Source organism: Narcine bancroftii, chromosome 12 (genome assembly GCF_036971445.1).
Source record: "Narcine bancroftii isolate sNarBan1 chromosome 12, sNarBan1.hap1, whole genome shotgun sequence".
Taxonomy (NCBI): Eukaryota; Metazoa; Chordata; class Chondrichthyes; order Torpediniformes; family Narcinidae; genus Narcine; species Narcine bancroftii.
Window position 1 is genome coordinate 31684554 of NC_091480.1, and position 19483 is coordinate 31704036.

The following is a 19483-nucleotide window of genomic DNA, read 5'->3' on the forward strand; positions in this document are numbered from 1 at the left end:
CTCTTAAAATTCCTTCAGTTTTATCTTCACACTAATTACATAGTTGAATTCTTGAGGATGATATGCTTCCACTCCAGTTTTGTGCTTTTTCATGTGACTGAAGAGGCCAGTGTGGGATGGACACTTGCATAGTGAGGCAGGTGGGTGAGTAGTTTGTGACGTGATGCACTCCTTCTGTTTATACAGGTCTACTGTATGTCCTTGATGCACAGACTTGGGATTCTCAGCTTTGTCGCCACTGCATTTTGAGAGGTCATGGGCAAGAGATTCTCAATAATCAGTGGCAATACTGCAGTTTTGTTTTTAAAACATGAGGAGCAAGAATCAGCTATTAGGCCTGTAGACCCTGTTCCACCATTCAATAAGGTCATGGCTGATCTGGGAGTAGTCTCAAATTCATAACCCATAACCCTTAATTCCCCCACTAGGCAAAAAAAATCAAACTAACTCTTTTTTAAATGTATTTAATGAGTGGGCCTCTGCTGCTTCCTGCAGATCTACTGCTCTCTGGGGGAAAAGTTCCTCCTCCTCTGTCCTGAATCTACTCCCCAGAATGTTCTCCCCTCTTTCTAGTCTCTCCTACCAATCTATTCCTTTCATATGTTCCTGTAAGGACCCCTCTCATTATTTTGAGTTCCAGTGCATATAGTCTGAGGCAGACCAATCTCTCCTCATAGGCTAACCCCTTCATATTTTGAATCAACTTGGTAAACCACCTCTGCATGGCCTCCAAAGCCCGCATATCGTTTCTCAAGTCAGGAGACAAGAAATGCATGCAGTGCTCAGGTGTGGCCTCACCAGTACAGCTGCAGCAGAACCTCCCTTCTCTTGAATTCAAATGCTCTAGCAATGAAGATCAACATCCCATTTGCTTTCATGATTACTCGTTGCAACTCCAAACCGACCTTTTTATTCATGCACAAGACGCCAGTCTTAGTGCACAACGACGTGCTCCAATCTTTCACCATTTAAATAATAATCTGACCTTCTGTTTTACCTTACAAAATGAACGACTTCACATTTACCAACATTGTGCTCCCTCTGCCAGACCCTTGCCCGCTCCCTCTACCGATCTATAATCTCTCTGCAAACTCGCTCCATCCTCTGCACAATTTGGTCTTCTGCTCACTTTAGTGTCATCAGTAAACTTTGATGAGCTGCACTCAGTCCCCTTGTTAATATATATTTATTGGTAATGGCAGAGCACGCTTGGAAGGTTGATTGACTCTTGTGTTCTGATGTCCTTCCCTCTCTTCCTTGCAGGCATTCTTTCATGCCCTTCTCCCCAGTTTGGTGGTGCACTTTTTTCACTCTGGCCCGTTAAACTTGTCCACATCCTCTGCAGGTGGGCTTTTCACCTACTGGCCCATCCTTTTCCTTTATAGGGGCTATCCCCCTTCAAACCCCTCCTCTTTCCTGGGTGTTTTTTTGCCCGCCATCTCGCTGCTGCTAGTAATCTCATTTACAAATTTCATTCTTGTATTCTTTCAATCTTTTTTAATTCATCCATGAAGTTTGACATGGTTTCTATCTCAACTGCAGTGAAATCTTACTTCTCCTTGACTCCCTATCCAGAGAATCCTCTGTTCAAAATCTCTTGTATTCATTCTCGGGTGATCCACTATCTTAAACTAACGTGCTGTGCACAAAGACTTCAATCCTCCAAGTTCTTGTTGAGTGACGAGTTCATAGCAAAGGTTGTTGAATTTGTTACTACTCCTGTCTAATTGTACCTGCTCACCAGAATGGGAACCCAAACAACAAAAAGAATTTTCAGTGAATATTAGGTGCAATTTGCTAGGATTGCATTTTTCTTTAGTGATAAAGATGTTATTACTTCTGTTGTGCCTTCAGTGTTTCTTATTGGAAATACAATACAACTCTGGTTATCTGAAATGGTCAGGACCGGGCCCATTTCGGATAAATGTTTTTTTTTGGAGAACTTGTCATTTTTTTAAAAACAGCCCAATAGCAACAGCAAATCACTTGAAACATTGTTTAAATATCAACAAACAACAAGGGAAGACTTTTTAAGCATTAAAATAAAGTTTTAATTCTCACCCAAAAAAATGCTAGCCACCGCCGATCACTGACATCTCCCCACCAAGGTCCTGCTTGTGCTGGGAGCCTGAGGGTCGAGCTCTTGCCCGGGAGCTTGAGGTCCCCACTGCCGCTGGGAGCCCAGGTTCTGCTGCTGCCGGTGTTGGGAGCCCGAGGTCCAATGCGCTGCTGCCGCCTCCGGGAGCCCCACATCCCCGATCAGCTAGGCTCTGAAAATATTTTGTATAACCGAGGATTTCGGAGAATCGAAGTTGTACTGTATAGACATCCTCAGTTAACTTGATTCCATCCTTCAGTTTACTTAATCCTATCTCTGCATTTGTGACTTGTTACTCTATCTTTATCAAGAATTATGGCCTAATGGACTACACGCAAGGTTATCTCCTCTAAGCATGAACCCTCACACAAATGTGGCAGGGCAGAGGAAGTAGGATTTATATAAAAGATATGCATTTTCTGCACATTTCACAACCTCAAGACATCCTAAAGCACTTTACAGGCAGTGAAGTGTATTTAAGCTATTGAATTATTTAGAGCATTCAGAGATTATTTGAAGAACTGCCCAGATACGACTGATGCAGATATGTTTACCTGAGGAATTCATCCAATGATACAGGATTATGAGGGTCACTGGTTTCAAAGAAGCCAAGGGATTTTTTTTTTAAATAAAGCTTCTGGTGAATTTTCCTATTAAGCTTAATTTTACTCATATTCTTTGTTGTCAAGAACATTTTGCTCATATTCCTTGCTGTTGTATTCTGGATGCTTTTTGGAAATAAGGGCAGTGATTTCCCCCCTCATTGTTCAAATCTGGGTTCTGATAAATTTAATAAGAGAGGAGCAATGGTTGATTAACCATTGAAGAGTGTCGAGTTGTTGTCAGCTGAATTCTGCTGTTTTCTGGTCATCACTGTGAAGCTTCAAGGCTTTAGGGAAGATTCATTGGCAATTCACGAGGAATGGTACTGATGACGGTTGTGAGAAACTGGAGAAGTTATTGGAATGTAATGTTACGAAAATATTTTGAAAGACTAAATAATTTTTGTTAACACTGATATTAGTAGCCGGAGGATGTAGATTTAAGCTTAGTAGCAGAAGCGATTTTTTTTTCACAGGAAGCATTGTAGAATTTAGAATGGGTGGCTTGAAATGATGTGTGAACCAGGCTGATGGTGATTTTAAAAAATTGGATATTTATTTAATGGAAAAATTTGTAGGGCTGCAATGAAAAGTGAAGATCTGAATCTAATTGAGTAGTTTATTCAAATAGATTGGCCAATTAGTGGAGAGACCCTACTGAATGAACCTGGTCAGGTGGCTGCCTGTCAGTGGGGGAGCACTTTGGTAAGAGTGATGGTTGCTTGAGATTCCGTGTTGCATGATTGGTGAGCTGACCACTAAAGGGTGCCAATTTTAAACTTTTGTATTTTTTACTGATTTAGTTTCTGCAATTCTTAGGTGATTGAATTTCAGAGAAGGGGGGTTTTTTATTGTACTTGGTTTAAAATGTGTCTTGTGTGTGTGCTTTTTTTCCCTAGATTACCAGAAGCCTTCAAAACTTGTGGAATCTATAAGAGACAATTGGCCAAATGAGCAGGATGACACCCTAATGGAATCGTGGAATTCTTTATTAAAGTTCAACAAGTCACAGCGAGGACGTATAGCGAATATGGATTTCGAGGGAGACATATTTGATGAATTCTTGCAGGAACAAAAGATTGGAAGAGAAACGAGACTTAAATCCTCCCAACAGGAACCAGTGCAAGAGGTCAAAAAGGCAAAAGAACATGTAATTGATCCTGAAAGAGATGATGATGGAAGTGACTTTGAAATTCCAGTTTTACCATTTGGCAGTCATTTGATGATTAATATTATATCTACATGGGGTGATCGCCATTATGTTGGACTTAATGGCATTGAAATATTTAGTTCAATTGGAGAACCCGTAAAAATAGCACAAATAAAAGCAAATCCAGCAGATATTAACATTTTGCCTGCTTGTGGGAAAGATCCTAGGATAGTTTTAAATTTGATTGATGGTGTAAATAGGACACAAGATGATATGCACCTTTGGCTAGCACCTTTCACTCCTGATAGGCCACATTTCATCTATATTGACTTTGAAAATGCCTGTCACGTGGCTATGATTCGAATTTGGAATTATAACAAATCAAGAATACATTCTTTCCGTGGTATTAAAGATGTAGAAATCTTATTAAATGGAAAGTTCATCTTTAAAGGGGAAATAGCCAAGGCATCCGGAACACTAAGTGGAGGTAAATCATATTCAGTTCTTTGTTTGATGGTGTACTAAGTTTAGATGAGGCTGATTACACTGGACAATAATTTTTTGAAAAGGTTTGCTTCCTGAAAAAACAATGGAGATTATGAAAGACAACTTCAAGCTGAACACAGATAATTTCATATTCGCTGTCTTCTTCTTTCTTTCTTTGGCTTGGCTTCGCGGACGAAGATTTATGGAGGGGGTAAAAGTCCACGTCAGCTGCAGGCTCGTTTGTGGCTGACAAGTCCGATGCGGGACAGGCAGACACGGTTGCAGCGGCTGCAGGGTAAAATTGGTTGGTTGGGGTTGGGTGTTGGGTTTTTCCTCCTTTGCCTTTTGTCAGTGAGGTGGGCTCTGCGGTCTTCTTCAAAGGAGGTTGCTGCCCGCCTTAGGAAAATGGCGAAACATTAAATGAATTTAGCATGTTTGATGGCTGACACATGGCATTAATTCAACTGACCTAAAAATGTTTTACCACTGATTTTCATTTATACTCAGCATCTGATGCCTCTCTTGTTAGTGTCCAGCAATAATTGGGCAGCAAGAAGGTTGTGAATGGAAAAATTAAACAATTATGGCTGATGAGGGAAGTTAAAGCCAAAGTAAAATGCAAAAGAGAGGGCAAGCAAGGAAGATAGGGGACTGGGTAACTTAAAAACTTGGAGAAGGCAACTAAGAAGGAGATTAGGAAGGAAAATTATGAAAGGAGGTTAGCAAATAATATCAAAGAAGATTCAAAAAACATTTTTTAAGTATATAGAGAGCAAAAGAGTGACAAGCGTAACATAGGACAATTAGAAAATTATGCTTGAAAGATTGTATTGAGAGACAAGGAGATGGCAGAGGAACTAAATGAATATTTTGGATCAGTTTTCACATTCAAGACATTAGTAGCTTACTGGACTCTCAAGGGTCTCTAGGAAGTGAATTGAGTGCTGTCAAAATCACGAGAGAGAAGGTACTCGAGAAGCTAAATGGTCTAAGGGTAGTTAAGTCTCCCGGACACGATGCAATGCACCCTTGGGTTCTGAAGGAGGTTGCTGCAGAGATTGTGGAGACATCGGTAATGATCTTCCTGAAATCAGTGGATTCTGGCATGGTCCCAGAAGACTAGAGAATCGTGAATGTCATTCCGCTGTTCAAGAAGGGAAGGAGGCAGAAGAAAGGAAACTATAGACCTATTAGTCTGATGTCAGTGGTTGGGAAGATGTTAGAATCAATTGTCAAAGATGAGGTTATGGACTACCTAGAGGAGCATCACAAGATAGGTCCAAGTCAGCATGGTTCCTTAAAGGAAAATCATGCCTGACAAACCTATTACAGTTTTTTGAGGACAATTCAAACAGGATAGACAGGGGAGAAGTAGTGGATGTTGTGTATTTGGACTTTCAAAAGGTCTTTGACAAAGTGCCACATGTGAGGCTGTGGAATTAACAGGAAGGATACAAGTATGGGTAGAGCATTGGTTCATCAGCAAGAAGCAAAGGGTGGAAATAAGGGTATCCGATTTGGGTTGATTGGCTGTTACTAGTGGTGTTCCGCAGGGGTCAGTATTGGGGCCGCTTCTTTTTATGTTGTGTGTATATATATCTATATATATATATAGATATATATAGATATATATATCTATATATATATATATATAGATATATATGTATATGATTTGGATAATGGAATAGATGGCTTTGTGGCTAAATTTGCGGAATACACCAAAATAGGTGATAGACGAAAAGAACGGCTGCAGAAAGACTTGGATAGATGAGGAGAATGGGAAAGAGATGGCAAATGAAATACAATGTTGGGATGTGCACATTCATACACTTTGGTACAAGAAATGGGTGAGCAAACTATTATTTAGATGGGGGAAAATTCAAAATTCGGAGGTGCAAATGGACTTGGGAGTCCTCATGTAGGATACCCTAAAGGTTAACTTCTAGGTTGAGTCGGCAGTGAAGAAAGCGAATGCAATATTGACATTAATTACAAAAGGAATAGCATAAAACCTCTTGGTAACCTTCAATAGACTTTATTATATAAATGATTTATTTTCTTGGCATTCTCTGGTTTTTATTTCTTCCTTTTTCTTTCTTTTCCTTAAGGGGTGGAGGGATGGGGAGGGGGGTGTGGGATGATATAATGTATAATTATCCATGTATAATTTCTTTTGGAATAATTTAGAATTGAATGTAATGTAACTATTATTGTGGTTTAAAAATGTATAAATAAAGAATTAAAATAAAAAGGAATAGCATAAGAGCAGAATGATGAGACCTTATAGGGCACTGGTGTAACCTTACTTAGAGTACTGTGTTCAGTTTTGGGTGCCTTCTTTGAGAAAGGATGTGCTGGCATTTGAGAGGGTTTAGAGAAGATTTATTAGAATTATACCAGGAATGAAAGGGTTAGCATTTGAGGAACGATTGTTAGCTCTTGGACTGCTCTTGTTGGAGTTCAGAAGGATGAGGGGGTTCCTCACAGAGACATTTCGAATGCTGAAAGGCCTGGATGGAGTAGATGTGACGAAGTTTTTTCCCATGATAGGGGAGTCTAGGACAAGAGGGCACAATTTCAGGACAAAAGGGTGTCAATTTAAAACAGAAATGCAGAGAAATTTCTTTATCCAGTCTATGGAACTTGTTGCCACAGGCGGCAATGGAGCGAGATCATTGGGTATATTTAAGACAGAAATTGATAGGTATTTAATTAGTTAGGGTATCGAGGGTTACGGGGTGAAGGCCAGGGAATGGGCCTGAGTGATAAGCTCATGATTAAATAGCAGAGCAGACCTGACAGGCCTTTTTGGCTTACTTCTACACTTATATTCTGATCTTGTGGGCATTGATGGATTCTATTTGCCCTGATACTGATTTCCCGTGATCACAATATCCTGGAGAAACCTTTCACCATGTTTGTCACTGAGTGCACCAAGATCAGCAGGGAATAAGTTCAAGAGCAAATGCAGAAAATTAGTTTTTAATTACATGTTGCGCTTTATGGTTTTGTATGTTTGAAGCTCTTTGGTGCTCTGCGGTTGCCAAGAAAATTCTCAACTAAATCTTTAATTGACTTCCAAGCTATTTTCTGAATTGAGGAGACATTTCTGCTATATTGGATCTTCCTGAAGACAATAAATGCTATTGTTAAGTACACTCACTATGCTATTGCCTGAAGAACATGTGCATCAACATACATTCACTCTGTAATCAGTGTAATGCACAGCATGTGTATATGTGAGCTGGTTTTATAGCCTATACATGATATGAATTTTTTATTTTCTTGATCAACAGCTCAAAAACCATAAAATACACCCAAAAGTGTTCAGGAAGCAAGTTCTTTGTTGTCCACTGTTACTTCTAGATGAAAAATCCTTGCTATATAATTCATACAAACAAAATGTTATTCAATGAAGTATTAACATTGAATTTGGCAGCCAGGCAATCAATAATTAGCCTTTAATTATCTTATTTTCCATTTATTTAAATATGATGCTGATCATTTCTGTTTTTCCTTTTTTCTCTCTTTTGCTGCTCTCTACTGTTCTTTTCCTCTGGGCTTTCATTATTCCTCTCTAATTCTAAATTTTGATTAAATGAGTACTTTTTTCTCTTTTTAAATTATGACCTATGGAGGCCTGCTCCTGTTTTTTAAAAAAAACATGACATTTTTCAGCTACTGACCTACTCAATTTCTTTCCCACACCTTTTCCCTCGTCTGCTTTAAACAGTAAAGCTTTAAAAGGAAGTGTTTCCCCTCAACACCCCCCCCCCCCCCAAGTCTTTTTGTTTGTTAATTGTAGGAAGACCTAAAAGGAATTTCAAAGAAACAACTACTAAGCTGACAATTAAGCAAATTACAAGTTTCTCCAATGGATAGCTTTATTTTAAGGGAGCACACGATGCAATGAGTTTACTTGGTTTAATAGTAAAGGCTTATTTTTATGTACTTTTAACTGAATATTTACTTTAATAATAATGAAGGCCTCAGGCCTGAAACTTTGGTTATACAGTATATGTTTGCCTCTAATGGACTTTGCCAGACCTGTTGAGCTTCTCCAGCAATTTTGTGTATATAATTAGAAATTAATATTGTCCATTGGGAAAGCTAATTTAAGTTAGATTTGATCAATAACAATATGTTTATATATGTTGTAATATTTCTATTGGAACTATAAATTATTTTTTTTAACCTTCCAATACTGAAAATGTAATCCTTTAAAATAGTATGGCATAGAATTCCAGCATTATTAACCTTTTTATCAAACATCAACGCTGAGTTTTCTGCTTGTATCCACCATTCTTCATTTAACCTTATCCCATGACCCTTTCTTTTATTTCTGATGTGTCTTTATCCTTTAGCTATGTATCTGCAGCCCATCCTTTGGTTATGACATCTACTTCTATACTTTGTAAACAATCTCTGAATGCCTACATTCCCTTTTGGATCTATTGATACATGTATTTGTGCCTTGTGATATTGGATACACTGAATTAAGGGATGAAAAATGTAATGGATTTTCAGTTTATTAAGGTTCTGAAGAATAAATAATTGAGAAATATACATCATAGTTCCCATTTTTAACATATTCAGAACTTTGAGAAATTAGCCAGGATTCTATTTTGCTTTATTGTTTCCTTCAATATTTTTTTTCCAAAGTAATTGCTTCTGCGTTCACTTGTTGTGTTCTTTGCTTTCAGCTTTGGAACAGTTTGGTGATACGATATTGTTTACTACAGATGATGACATTCTAGATGCCATGTCCCAGTATGATGAGACATTTGTAGCTAATACTGATTATACTCTGCAACTGGCACATGAGGAAGAGCTTAACAGACCTGGTACTGCAAACGATGGAGATGAGAGACCAATCACAGAGGCTGGCTTTGCATCGAAGGATAAACTGGTAAAAGAAGTCTGCTATGCCGTTAATGTCATTCTTAAAAATATGCCTTAGCTTTAACACCCATAATGTTTGCAGAGTTTAAGATCAAGTTGAAAAGGCAGTGGCTGCACGGATAAAAGTTTGGATGGGAGAGGAAGTAATGCTCAATAGTTATTGGAGGAAGGTTTTCTGGTTCTGTCTTCCAGAGGTTGGCATTGAACTTATGTACATGATCAATCCATGCATTAAAATCATCAGCTGTGACCACAATATAAGTTTGACATTGTGGGTAATGAGAAGGAAACAGAGGCCCAAAGGAAGTACTTATTTGAACCACAGAGAGTGAACCACAGAGAGAGATAGAGATCAACTCTTCTCAGATGCACTGCATTTTGCAAGCAAGTTCTCTTTACATTCCCCATTAAGGGACCACAGCTGCTCAAAACCCAGTTAGACTTGATGGGCTGAGTCGCCTCCCACATACGATGAGTATGTGCCGCCAATTGGTGGAATCTATTGCAAAAAAAGCAGCTGAATAAACAATTGGAGCCTAAATCTCTTAAATCCCCATCCTCTATGGAGCCTACCCACGAACCTACCTCACAAGTTTCAATGAACCTTTCTGTAGATTTCATCTGTAAGCCACTCGAGTCCACATGAAGGAAAAGTCAGATCTGAGAAATAGGATTAGCAATTAGGATCCACTTCAGAGGTGGCCACTGATAGTCAGGCCACTTTCCCGCAACTTGAGCTGTTAATCAAAACAATGCTGGAGAAATTCTTCAGGTCAAGCAGTGTACGTTATGCTGTTGGTCTTTTGCTCTTGTACGTTATGCTGTTGGTCTTTTGCTCTTGTACGTTATGCTGTTGGTCTTTTGCTCTTGTACATTATGCTGTTGGCCATTTGCTCTTGTACGTTATGCTGTTGGTCTTTTGCTCTTGTACGTTATGCTGTTGGTCTTTTGCTCTTGTACATTATGCTGTTGGCCTTTTGCTCTTGTACGTTATGCTGTTGGTCTTTTGCTCTTGTACGTTATGCTGTTGGCCTTTTGCTCTTGTACGTTATGCTGTTGGTCTTTTGCTCTTGTACGTTATGCTGTTGGTCTTTTGCTCTTGTACGTTATGCTGTTGGCCTTTTGCTCTTGTACGTTATGCTGTTGGCCTTTTGCTCTTGTACGTTATGCTGTTGGTCTTTTGCTCTTGTACGTTATGCTGTTGGTCTTTTGCTCTTGTACGTTATGCTGTTGGCCTTTTGCTCTTGTACGTTATGCTGTTGGTCTTTTGCTCTTGTACGTTATGCTGTTGGCCTTTTGCTCTTGTACGTTATGCTGTTGGTCTTTTGCTCTTGTACGTTATGCTGTTGGTCTTTTGCTCTTGTACGTTATGCTGTTGGCCTTTTGCACTTGTACGTTATGCTGTTGGTCTTTTGCTCTTGTACGTTATGCTGTTGGCCTTTTGCTCTTGTACGTTATGCTGTTGGTCTTTTGCTCTTGTACGTTATGCTGTTGGTCTTTTGCTCTTGTACGTTATGCTGTTGGCCTTTTGCTCTTGTACGTTATGCTGTTGGCCTTTTGCTCTTGTACGTTATGCTGTTGGTCTTTTGCTCTTGTACGTTATGCTGTTGGTCTTTTGCTCTTGTACGTTATGCTGTTGGTCTTTTGCTCTTGTACGTTATGCTGTTGGCCTTTTGCTCTTGTACGTTATGCTGTTGGTCTTTTGCTCTTGTACGTTATGCTGTTGGCCTTTTGCTCTTGTACGTTATGCTGTTGGTCTTTTGCTCTTGTACGTTATGCTGTTGGTCTTTTGCTCTTGTACGTTATGCTGTTGGTCTTTTGCTCTTGTACGTTATGCTGTTGGTCTTTTGCTCTTGTACGTTATGCTGTTGGCCTTTTGCTCTTGTACGTTATGCTGTTGGTCTTTTGCTCTTGTACGTTATGCTGTTGGTCTTTTGCTCTTGTACGTTATGCTGTTGGCCTTTTGCTCTTGTACGTTATGCTGTTGGCCTTTTGCTCTTGTACGTTATGCTGTTGGTCTTTTGCTCTTGTACGTTATGCTGTTGGTCTTTTGCTCTTGTACGTTATGCTGTTGGTCTTTTGCTCTTGTACGTTATGCTGTTGGCCTTTTGCTCTTGTACGTTATGCTGTTGGTCTTTTGCTCTTGTACGTTATGCTGTTGGCCTTTTGCTCTTGTACGTTATGCTGTTGGTCTTTTGCTCTTGTACGTTATGCTGTTGGTCTTTTGCTCTTGTACGTTATGCTGTTGGTCTTTTGCTCTTGTACGTTATGCTGTTGGTCTTTTGCTCTTGTACGTTATGCTGTTGGTCTTTTGCTCTTGTACGTTATGCTGTTGGTCTTTTGCTCTTGTACGTTATGCTGTTGGTCTTTTGCTCTTGTACGTTATGCTGTTGGCCTTTTGCTCTTGTACGTTATGCTGTTGGCCTTTTGCTCTTGTACGTTATGCTGTTGGCCTTTTGCTCTTGTACGTTATGCTGTTGGTCTTTTGCTCTTGTACGTTATGCTGTTGGTCTTTTGCTCTTGTACGTTATGCTGTTGGTCTTTTGCTCTTGTACGTTATGCTGTTGGTCTTTTGCTCTTGTACGTTATGCTGTTGGTCTTTTGCTCTTGTACGTTATGCTGTTGGTCTTTTGCTCTTGTACGTTATGCTGTTGGTCTTTTGCTCTTGTACGTTATGCTGTTGGTCTTTTGCTCTTGTACGTTATGCTGTTGGTCTTTTGCTCTTGTACGTTATGCTGTTGGTCTTTTGCTCTTGTACGTTATGCTGTTGGTCTTTTGCTCTTGTACGTTATGCTGTTGGTCTTTTGCTCTTGTACGTTATGCTGTTGGTCTTTTGCTCTTGTACGTTATGCTGTTGGCCTTTTGCTCTTGTACGTTATGCTGTTGGCCTTTTGCTCTTGTACGTTATGCTGTTGGCCTTTTGCTCTTGTACGTTATGCTGTTGGTCTTTTGCTCTTGTACGTTATGCTGTTGGTCTTTTGCTCTTGTACGTTATGCTGTTGGTCTTTTGCTCTTGTACGTTATGCTGTTGGTCTTTTGCTCTTGTACGTTATGCTGTTGGTCTTTTGCTCTTGTACGTTATGCTGTTGGTCTTTTGCTCTTGTACGTTATGCTGTTGGTCTTTTGCTCTTGTACGTTATGCTGTTGGTCTTTTGCTCTTGTACGTTATGCTGTTGGTCTTTTGCTCTTGTACGTTATGCTGTTGGTCTTTTGCTCTTGTACGTTATGCTGTTGGTCTTTTGCTCTTGTACGTTATGCTGTTGGTCTTTTGCTCTTGTACGTTATGCTGTTGGTCTTTTGCTCTACCTTACTGCTTTAGTTCTGCTGCAGCTTTATAGTCTATCTGAACACTTACAGTTGATTGATGTTCAAGATTCCTTTATTGTCATGTAATGACATTTGTATAATATTACACAAAATTAGCTTTAGTCGGTCATAAGGCAGACAGATTTGCCATCAGCAGAAATTGCCTGGTGCCCCTTACAGTCAGAGAAAGGGAAGCAAAAAGAGTCACCCAGAGCCACTGAATGTCCGTGCATTGCCCTTCAGCGCTCCTGCAGCTTCCACAGCCACATCGACTTCAGTCCAATCCAACAGCAATTGGAGCTCCAGATCAGGAATCATGTACCCTCTGTGATTGAGATGCTAATGTGTGTGCAATGCAAGACATAAAAACAGAATATGCTAGAAATGCTCGGGTCAGGCTGCATTTGTGGAAAGAGAATCAGAGTCTGTGTTTCAGGTCAAAGACCTTTCATCAGAACCGAAGGGCCTTTGACCTGACGCGTTAACTTGGTTTCTGTTTGTGCAGATGCAGCCTGACCTGCTGAGTATTTCCAGCATTATTTCTTTAATTTCAGATTTCCAGCATCTGCAGTTTTATTAAAATTTTCTTCAATACAAGACAGGTCATTTGAACATTTTGCCATCCATGATTGATAGAAAATATTGGTTACTGTACAGCACGGAGCTGGTTGTACATTTAGGTAATGGTATTTGATGATGCTGACTGCGTGAGGCCATTGTACTTGTCGCACTTGGCATTGACCATGTTTGCTACCATCTCACTCTACTGTTTGACCATCTACCTGAAGCATTTCCTCCCCTTCAATGGGAGGAGGAGCTTTCTGCTCAAGTGAAGGCGTCAGAAAATGGTTATGGGTTTCAGTAAACTCCAAAAATTGGGAAACAGCTTTCACCACTGACTGGAGCCTTAAAGCATTATAAAGTGGTTCAGGCCAAATTTAATCAATTTGACTACTCAGAGCCACTTGCAAAATTAGGGCCAGTTTTTTTTCAGTTGTGTGAAAAGGCACAGTTAGTGAATTTAGAACTGAAATAAAATTAGCATAACACAAATTGTTTACATCCTCCATCAGGTCAGTGAGACCAGGCCTGTGATTATCTGTGCAACCCCCCAAATCTTTGGGTAAATAGGCACAAATACTCTGTGTCAATGCCATCTGCTGGCAAAATAGTAGTAGTACATGGTAACAAACACATTCAAATACTGCTAAAAACAGGACTGTGATGATGAAACAGGTTCTATGGGTTTAGAACAACACAAGGTCTAGTTTTTGTTTAGTTAGGTTTTTTATATATCATATAAATATTTCTTTATTTCTGTTTTCTTTGTTAGAATTATTTCTAATATGTCTCATTTTCACTCTGGAATTTATATATGATAATTAAACTATGTAGACTTGGACATAATATTTTAATTGTGTTATTTCTATTCTCATTATGCTGTGTATATTATGAAATGCTAATAAAAAGATTTTAAAAGATAGAGCTTTTGTAATAACTACCTACCATGTCTTTCAACTATTCTGCATTTACAGGAACAGGAACAATCATTCTTGCTGTCAGATGGACTAGCCAGTCAGGTACTTGGTGAATATACTGGGAAAGGTAAGTGTTTGTATGCAGAACTTAAGTTCTGATCCTTTCAAAGGAGTACTAATGTTTTTAATCATGTTTCCATTATGACTGGCACTATTAGATTGGCGATTAGAGCAATGCTATTTCAGTTCCAGCGAATCCGGTACTGTTTGCACAGAGTTGTATGTTCTCCCCACGAACTGCGTGGGTTTTCTCCGGGTGCTCCAGTTTCCTCCCACTCACCAAAACGTACGGGGTTGGTAGGCCTTCTAGGTTTTTCAAACCGTGAATAGCAAGTAGTTAATTGGTTTTTTAATTGTCTTATTTAAGTGTAATTTGGTACATATTAAAATCTGAAATGCTGCTGTGAAAATATTTCCTCCTTGTGGTTATGTCAGTAACCAGCCCATTCTTCCCAGTGCATTCTCATTCCAAATTCATAAGATTTCTGCACAATTAATAGACCTTCCGGCCACTGGGCAGCTGACTGAGAAGTCTCCACTACTGCAGCAACAATAAGGGAAAGAGGCAGCCATTCGTAGATGTGGTGAATTCAGAGAACACCTCAAAGTTGAGCTGCTCACGACACTCTTTCAATGCTCCAAGGAAAAGAGGTTCCATATACAGTGCTAAACAGATGTGGATCAGCTGTGAAGATCAAACATAGCAAAATCACAGGTTCTGCATTGCTTGAAGAAACATTAAATTCTTCAGGGCAGTCAACGTCATGTAATATTTTAATACTTGCAACAGTACCATTTTCCAATGTGGTACAACAGTACTTTTCAAAGCCACATCCTTTATCTGTACATGAAGGGGCTTTTATTGTCTCAGATTTGAAGTAAAGCAATAACTGGGCATCTATCAACCTCTGGGAAAGAAATGTCTAAAAGATGTACAATTCTCTGAGTGAATAATTTTTTTCTCGGTTCAAATGGTAGATCCAGATCTTGTGCTTATCTCTGTTAAAACCCCTGTTATCCAGAATTCAAGCAGCAGGCAGCCTCAAGCAACTGGCAAAAAAAATTGCTGAAAATAAATAGGCAAAAATTCTGTAAAGAAGTTCATATGTTCTCCCTGTGTCTGAATGGGTTTACCCTGGGGGCTCTGGTTTCCTCCTACTGTTTGAAATGTACTGGGGATGGAGACTAATTGGGTGTAAATTGGGCGGCACAGACTCATGGGCCGAAATGGCCTGTTACCATGCTGTATTTCTAAATTTAAGTTTTAAAAAATACAGAAATTTTAAATTAGCGCCTTGCTGTTAGTTTGCCAATCGTGCAACTTGCCATCTCAAGCAACTGGAAAATTAATTTATCTGGCATCTACCATTCCCCATAGGTGCTTGATACCAAATGTTTTACTGTATATCAATATGTTGAAATTATTATTGCTAGGTTAGTTCAAATAGAGACATTTTTGTGATTGGTTAGTCAAAATTGTGGAGACAAATTTAGGACAAAGATAAGATGTTTTTTTTAATGTACAGAGCATTGTGTTGCCAGAGATGGTGATTCTTTTCTGAGGCCGTATTTTGACAAGTCGAATCACCTGGCTGTGCTCCTTCTGCAATTCTGGGTAAAGAATGAAATTTGGAACGTGCTGAGAGCTAGATCACAGGCATTTAAGTCCGGAGATGCAGATCAATACAGAAGGATCAGGTATGACCTTCAGAAAACCATATCCTGGGGAAAGTGGAATTTCTGGATGAAAATGGAAACATCAAAGGATACCCGACAGCTGTGGCATGGTCTAAATGACATAACCTGCTACAAATCCAAATCTGGTGTAGTAGGAGGTGGAAAGGTTTCACACCCAGATGAACTCAATGCCTTCTATACCCTATTCATCCATAAGAACAAGGAAGAACCACCACAGTGCACTCCCATGTACCCCGATGACCCTCTCCTGACTGTATCCGAGGATGATGTGTGGGCTGCCGTCAGGAGAGTGAATCAGAGGAAAACATCTGGTCTGGATGGAGTACCCAGCCAAGTAGTAAAATTTCGTGCTGACCAACTTGCCAGCATATTCACAGTTAACTTCAACATCTCACTCCGGCAGGGCGTGTTACCCACCTGTTTCAAACAGGCATCAATTGTATCAGTGCCCAAGAAGACTGTAGTAACCTGCCTAAATGACGATCAACCTGTGGCACAGACATCAACAGTGATGAAGTTTTTTGGAAGCCCGGTGTTGAAGCAGATCAACTTCTGACTGAGCGGTGACATGGATACATTCCAATTCGCCTATCATAGCAACAGGTCTACGGCGGATGCCACCTCACTGGCTCTACACAAAGCCCTGGAGCACCTGGATAGCAAAGATGCATACACTAGGATACTCTTTATTGATCACAGTCCAGCATTTAACACCATCATCCCCCTCAAAATTGATCAGCAAACTCCCCACTGTGTAATTAGATCCTGGATTTCCTCACCTTCAGACCCCAATCATTGAGGATTGAGAAGAACATCTCCTTCACAATTACTGGAGCACCACAGGGCTGTTTTCTTAGCCGCCTCCTTTACACACTTTACACCTACGACTGAGTGGCTCAGTACAACGACAACACCATGTACAAAATCGCTGATGATACCACAGTAGTGGGTTGTATAAAAAGGGACAGTGAGGGAGATTGTAACTAGGCTGAATGGTGTCCCATCAACAACAATGCCACCAAAACTAAGGAGTTGATTATTGACTTCAGGAAAGGAAAGCCAGAGGAATGGAATGGAGATTGAAAACTTGGCTGGATGGTGCACCAACAACAACCTTGCACTCAATGTTACCAAAACTAAGGAGCTGATTGTTGACTTCAGGAAAGGAAAGCCAGAGGAATGGGATGGAGATTGAAAACTTGGCTGGATGGTGCACCAACAACAACCTTGCACTCAATGTTACCAAAACTAAGGAGTTGATTATTGACTTCAGGAAAGGAAAGCCAGAGGAATGGGATGGAGATTGAAAACTTGGCTGGATGGTGCACCAACAACAACCTTGCACTCAATGTTACCAAAACTAAGGAGCTGATTGTTGACTTCAGGAAAGGAAAGCCAGAGGAATGGGATGGAGATTGAAAACTTGGCTGGATGGTGCACCAACAACAACCTTGCACTCAATGTTACCAAAACTAAGGAGTTGATTATTGACTTCAGGAAAGGAAAGCCAGAGGAATGGGATGGAGATTGAAAACTTGGCTGGATGGTGCACCAACAACAACCTTGCACTCAATGTTACCAAAACTAAGGAGCTGATTGTTGACTTCAGGTAAGGAAAGCTAGAGGTACACAATCCAGTGATCATTGGGGAATCAGAAGTGGAGAGGGTGAGCAAATTTAAGGTCTTGGGATTCACTATCTTGGAGAATCTTTCCTGGACCCAACACACAATTGGCATCGTGAAGAAAGCACGTCAGTGCCTCTGCTTTCTCCGGAGTTTAAAGAAGTTTGGTATGGCATCGGAAACCCTGGGTAATTTCTACAGATGTGTGGTGGAAAGTGCTGACCAGCTGCATCACGGCCTGGTATGGGGACACCAATACTCCTGGAGCATAAAGCCCTGCAAAATGTAGTGGACACAGCCCAGGACATAACAGATAAAGCCCTACCCACCATCGAGAACATCTATGGGGAACGCTGCTTTTGGAAAGCAGCAGCAATCATCAAGGATCCACATCACTCAGCACACGCTCTGTTCTCACTGCTACCATCTGGCAAGAGATATCGGTGCCACAAGACTCGCACCACCAGGTTCAGGAACAGCTGCTACCCCTCCACCATCGGACTCCGCAACAACAAACTCAATCAGGGACTCATTTAAGGACTCGTACTTTTGCACTTTATTGATTTTTTTTTCTCTCTGTATTGCAGTCAGTTTGTTTGCATTTTCTTTTTTGTTTACATATGTATGTAAACATATGCGGAAACTGCCAAAATGTTTGGCCTGGAAGTCAGCCTGAAGAAAACTGAGGTCCTCCATCAGCCAGCTCCCCACCATGACTACCAGCCCCCCCACATCTCCATCGGGCACACAAAACTCAAAACGGTCAACCAGTTTACCTATCTCGGCTGCACCATTTCATCAGATGCAAGGATCGACAATGAGATAGACAACAGACTCGCCAAGGCAAATAGCGCCTTTGGAAGACTACACAAAAGAGTCTGGAAAAACAACCAACTGAAAAACCTCACAAAGATAAGCGTATACAGAGCCGTTGTCATACCCACACTCCTGTTCGGCTCCGAATCATGGGTCCTCTACCGGCACCACCTACGGCTCCTAGAACGCTTCCACCAGCGTTGTCTCCGCTCCATCCTCAACATCCATTGGAGCGCTCACACCCCTAACGTCGAGGTACTCGAGATGGCAGAGGTCGACAGCATCGAGTCCACGCTGCTGAAGATCCAGCTGCGCTGGATGGGTCACGTCTCCAGAATGGAGGACCATCGCCTTCCCAAGATCGTATTATATGGCGAGCTCTCCACTGGCCACCGTGACAGAGGTGCACCAAAGAAAAGGTACAAGGACTGCCTAAAGAAATCTCTTGGTGCCTGCCACATTGACCACCGCCAGTGGGCTGATAACGCCTCAAACCGTGCATCTTGGCGCCTCACAGTTTGGCGGGCAGCAGCCTCCTTTGAAGAAGACCGCAGAGCCCACCTCACTGACAAAAGGCAAAGGAGGAAAAACCCAACACCCAACCCCAACCAACCAATTTTCCCTTGCAACCGCTGCAATCGTGTCTGCCTGTCCCGCATCGGACTGGTCAGCCACAAACGAGCCTGCAGCTGACGTGGACTTTTTACCCCCTCCATAAATCTTCGTCCGCGAAGCCAAGCCAAAGAAGAACATATGTATGTTGAGTAGTTTTTTTTTTGCACTGCAAATATGTGGTAATTCTGCCTTGCCCGCAGGAAAAAGAATCTCAGGGTTGTATGTGATAACATGTATGTAATGTCAATAAATCTGAAATCTAAAGCAAACACCATTATAGTAGCTTATAATGGATTTGATCTGTCAGTAACAAATGCTTTGTGAGATTCAGGTTCCATACTGTGTGTTGCCACAAATATCTTGCCATTTCTCTTAGATCAGTTAAGATCACTTGCTTGAAGTGTTTCAGAGGCCATTTCTCTGGTTCTCATTGATGGATTGGCTGGCATCATCTTGTTTTATGGCTCTTTGCTGATTGGAAATAATGGAGCCTGAGACCTCTATTATGACACACCCACCTTTCCCATGAAAATGGGAAGACCTAAGGGTGAGGTGCCAGCTAAAATGGGAGACATTGCTGCCATAAACATCCAAAGACCGTCAAAGGGAGTTTTGGACATTGGTTCTGAAGACACTAAGATTGATTAT

General features: G+C 40.8%; 1 protein-coding gene across 3 annotated transcripts in view; it reads left to right on the forward strand.

The window, feature by feature from the left end:
* LOC138747119 (katanin-interacting protein) overlaps positions 1 to 19483 on the forward strand; it is a 103157-nt gene that overhangs the window by 50880 nt on the left and 32794 nt on the right. For all 3 annotated transcript variants that reach the window (XM_069906062.1, XM_069906063.1, XM_069906064.1), the window contains 3 exons: positions 3600 to 4337; positions 9040 to 9245; positions 14080 to 14149. In XM_069906062.1, coding sequence (XP_069762163.1) covers positions 3600 to 4337; positions 9040 to 9245; positions 14080 to 14149 — 1014 coding nt within the window. The remainder of the gene's footprint in view (positions 1 to 3599; positions 4338 to 9039; positions 9246 to 14079; positions 14150 to 19483) is intronic.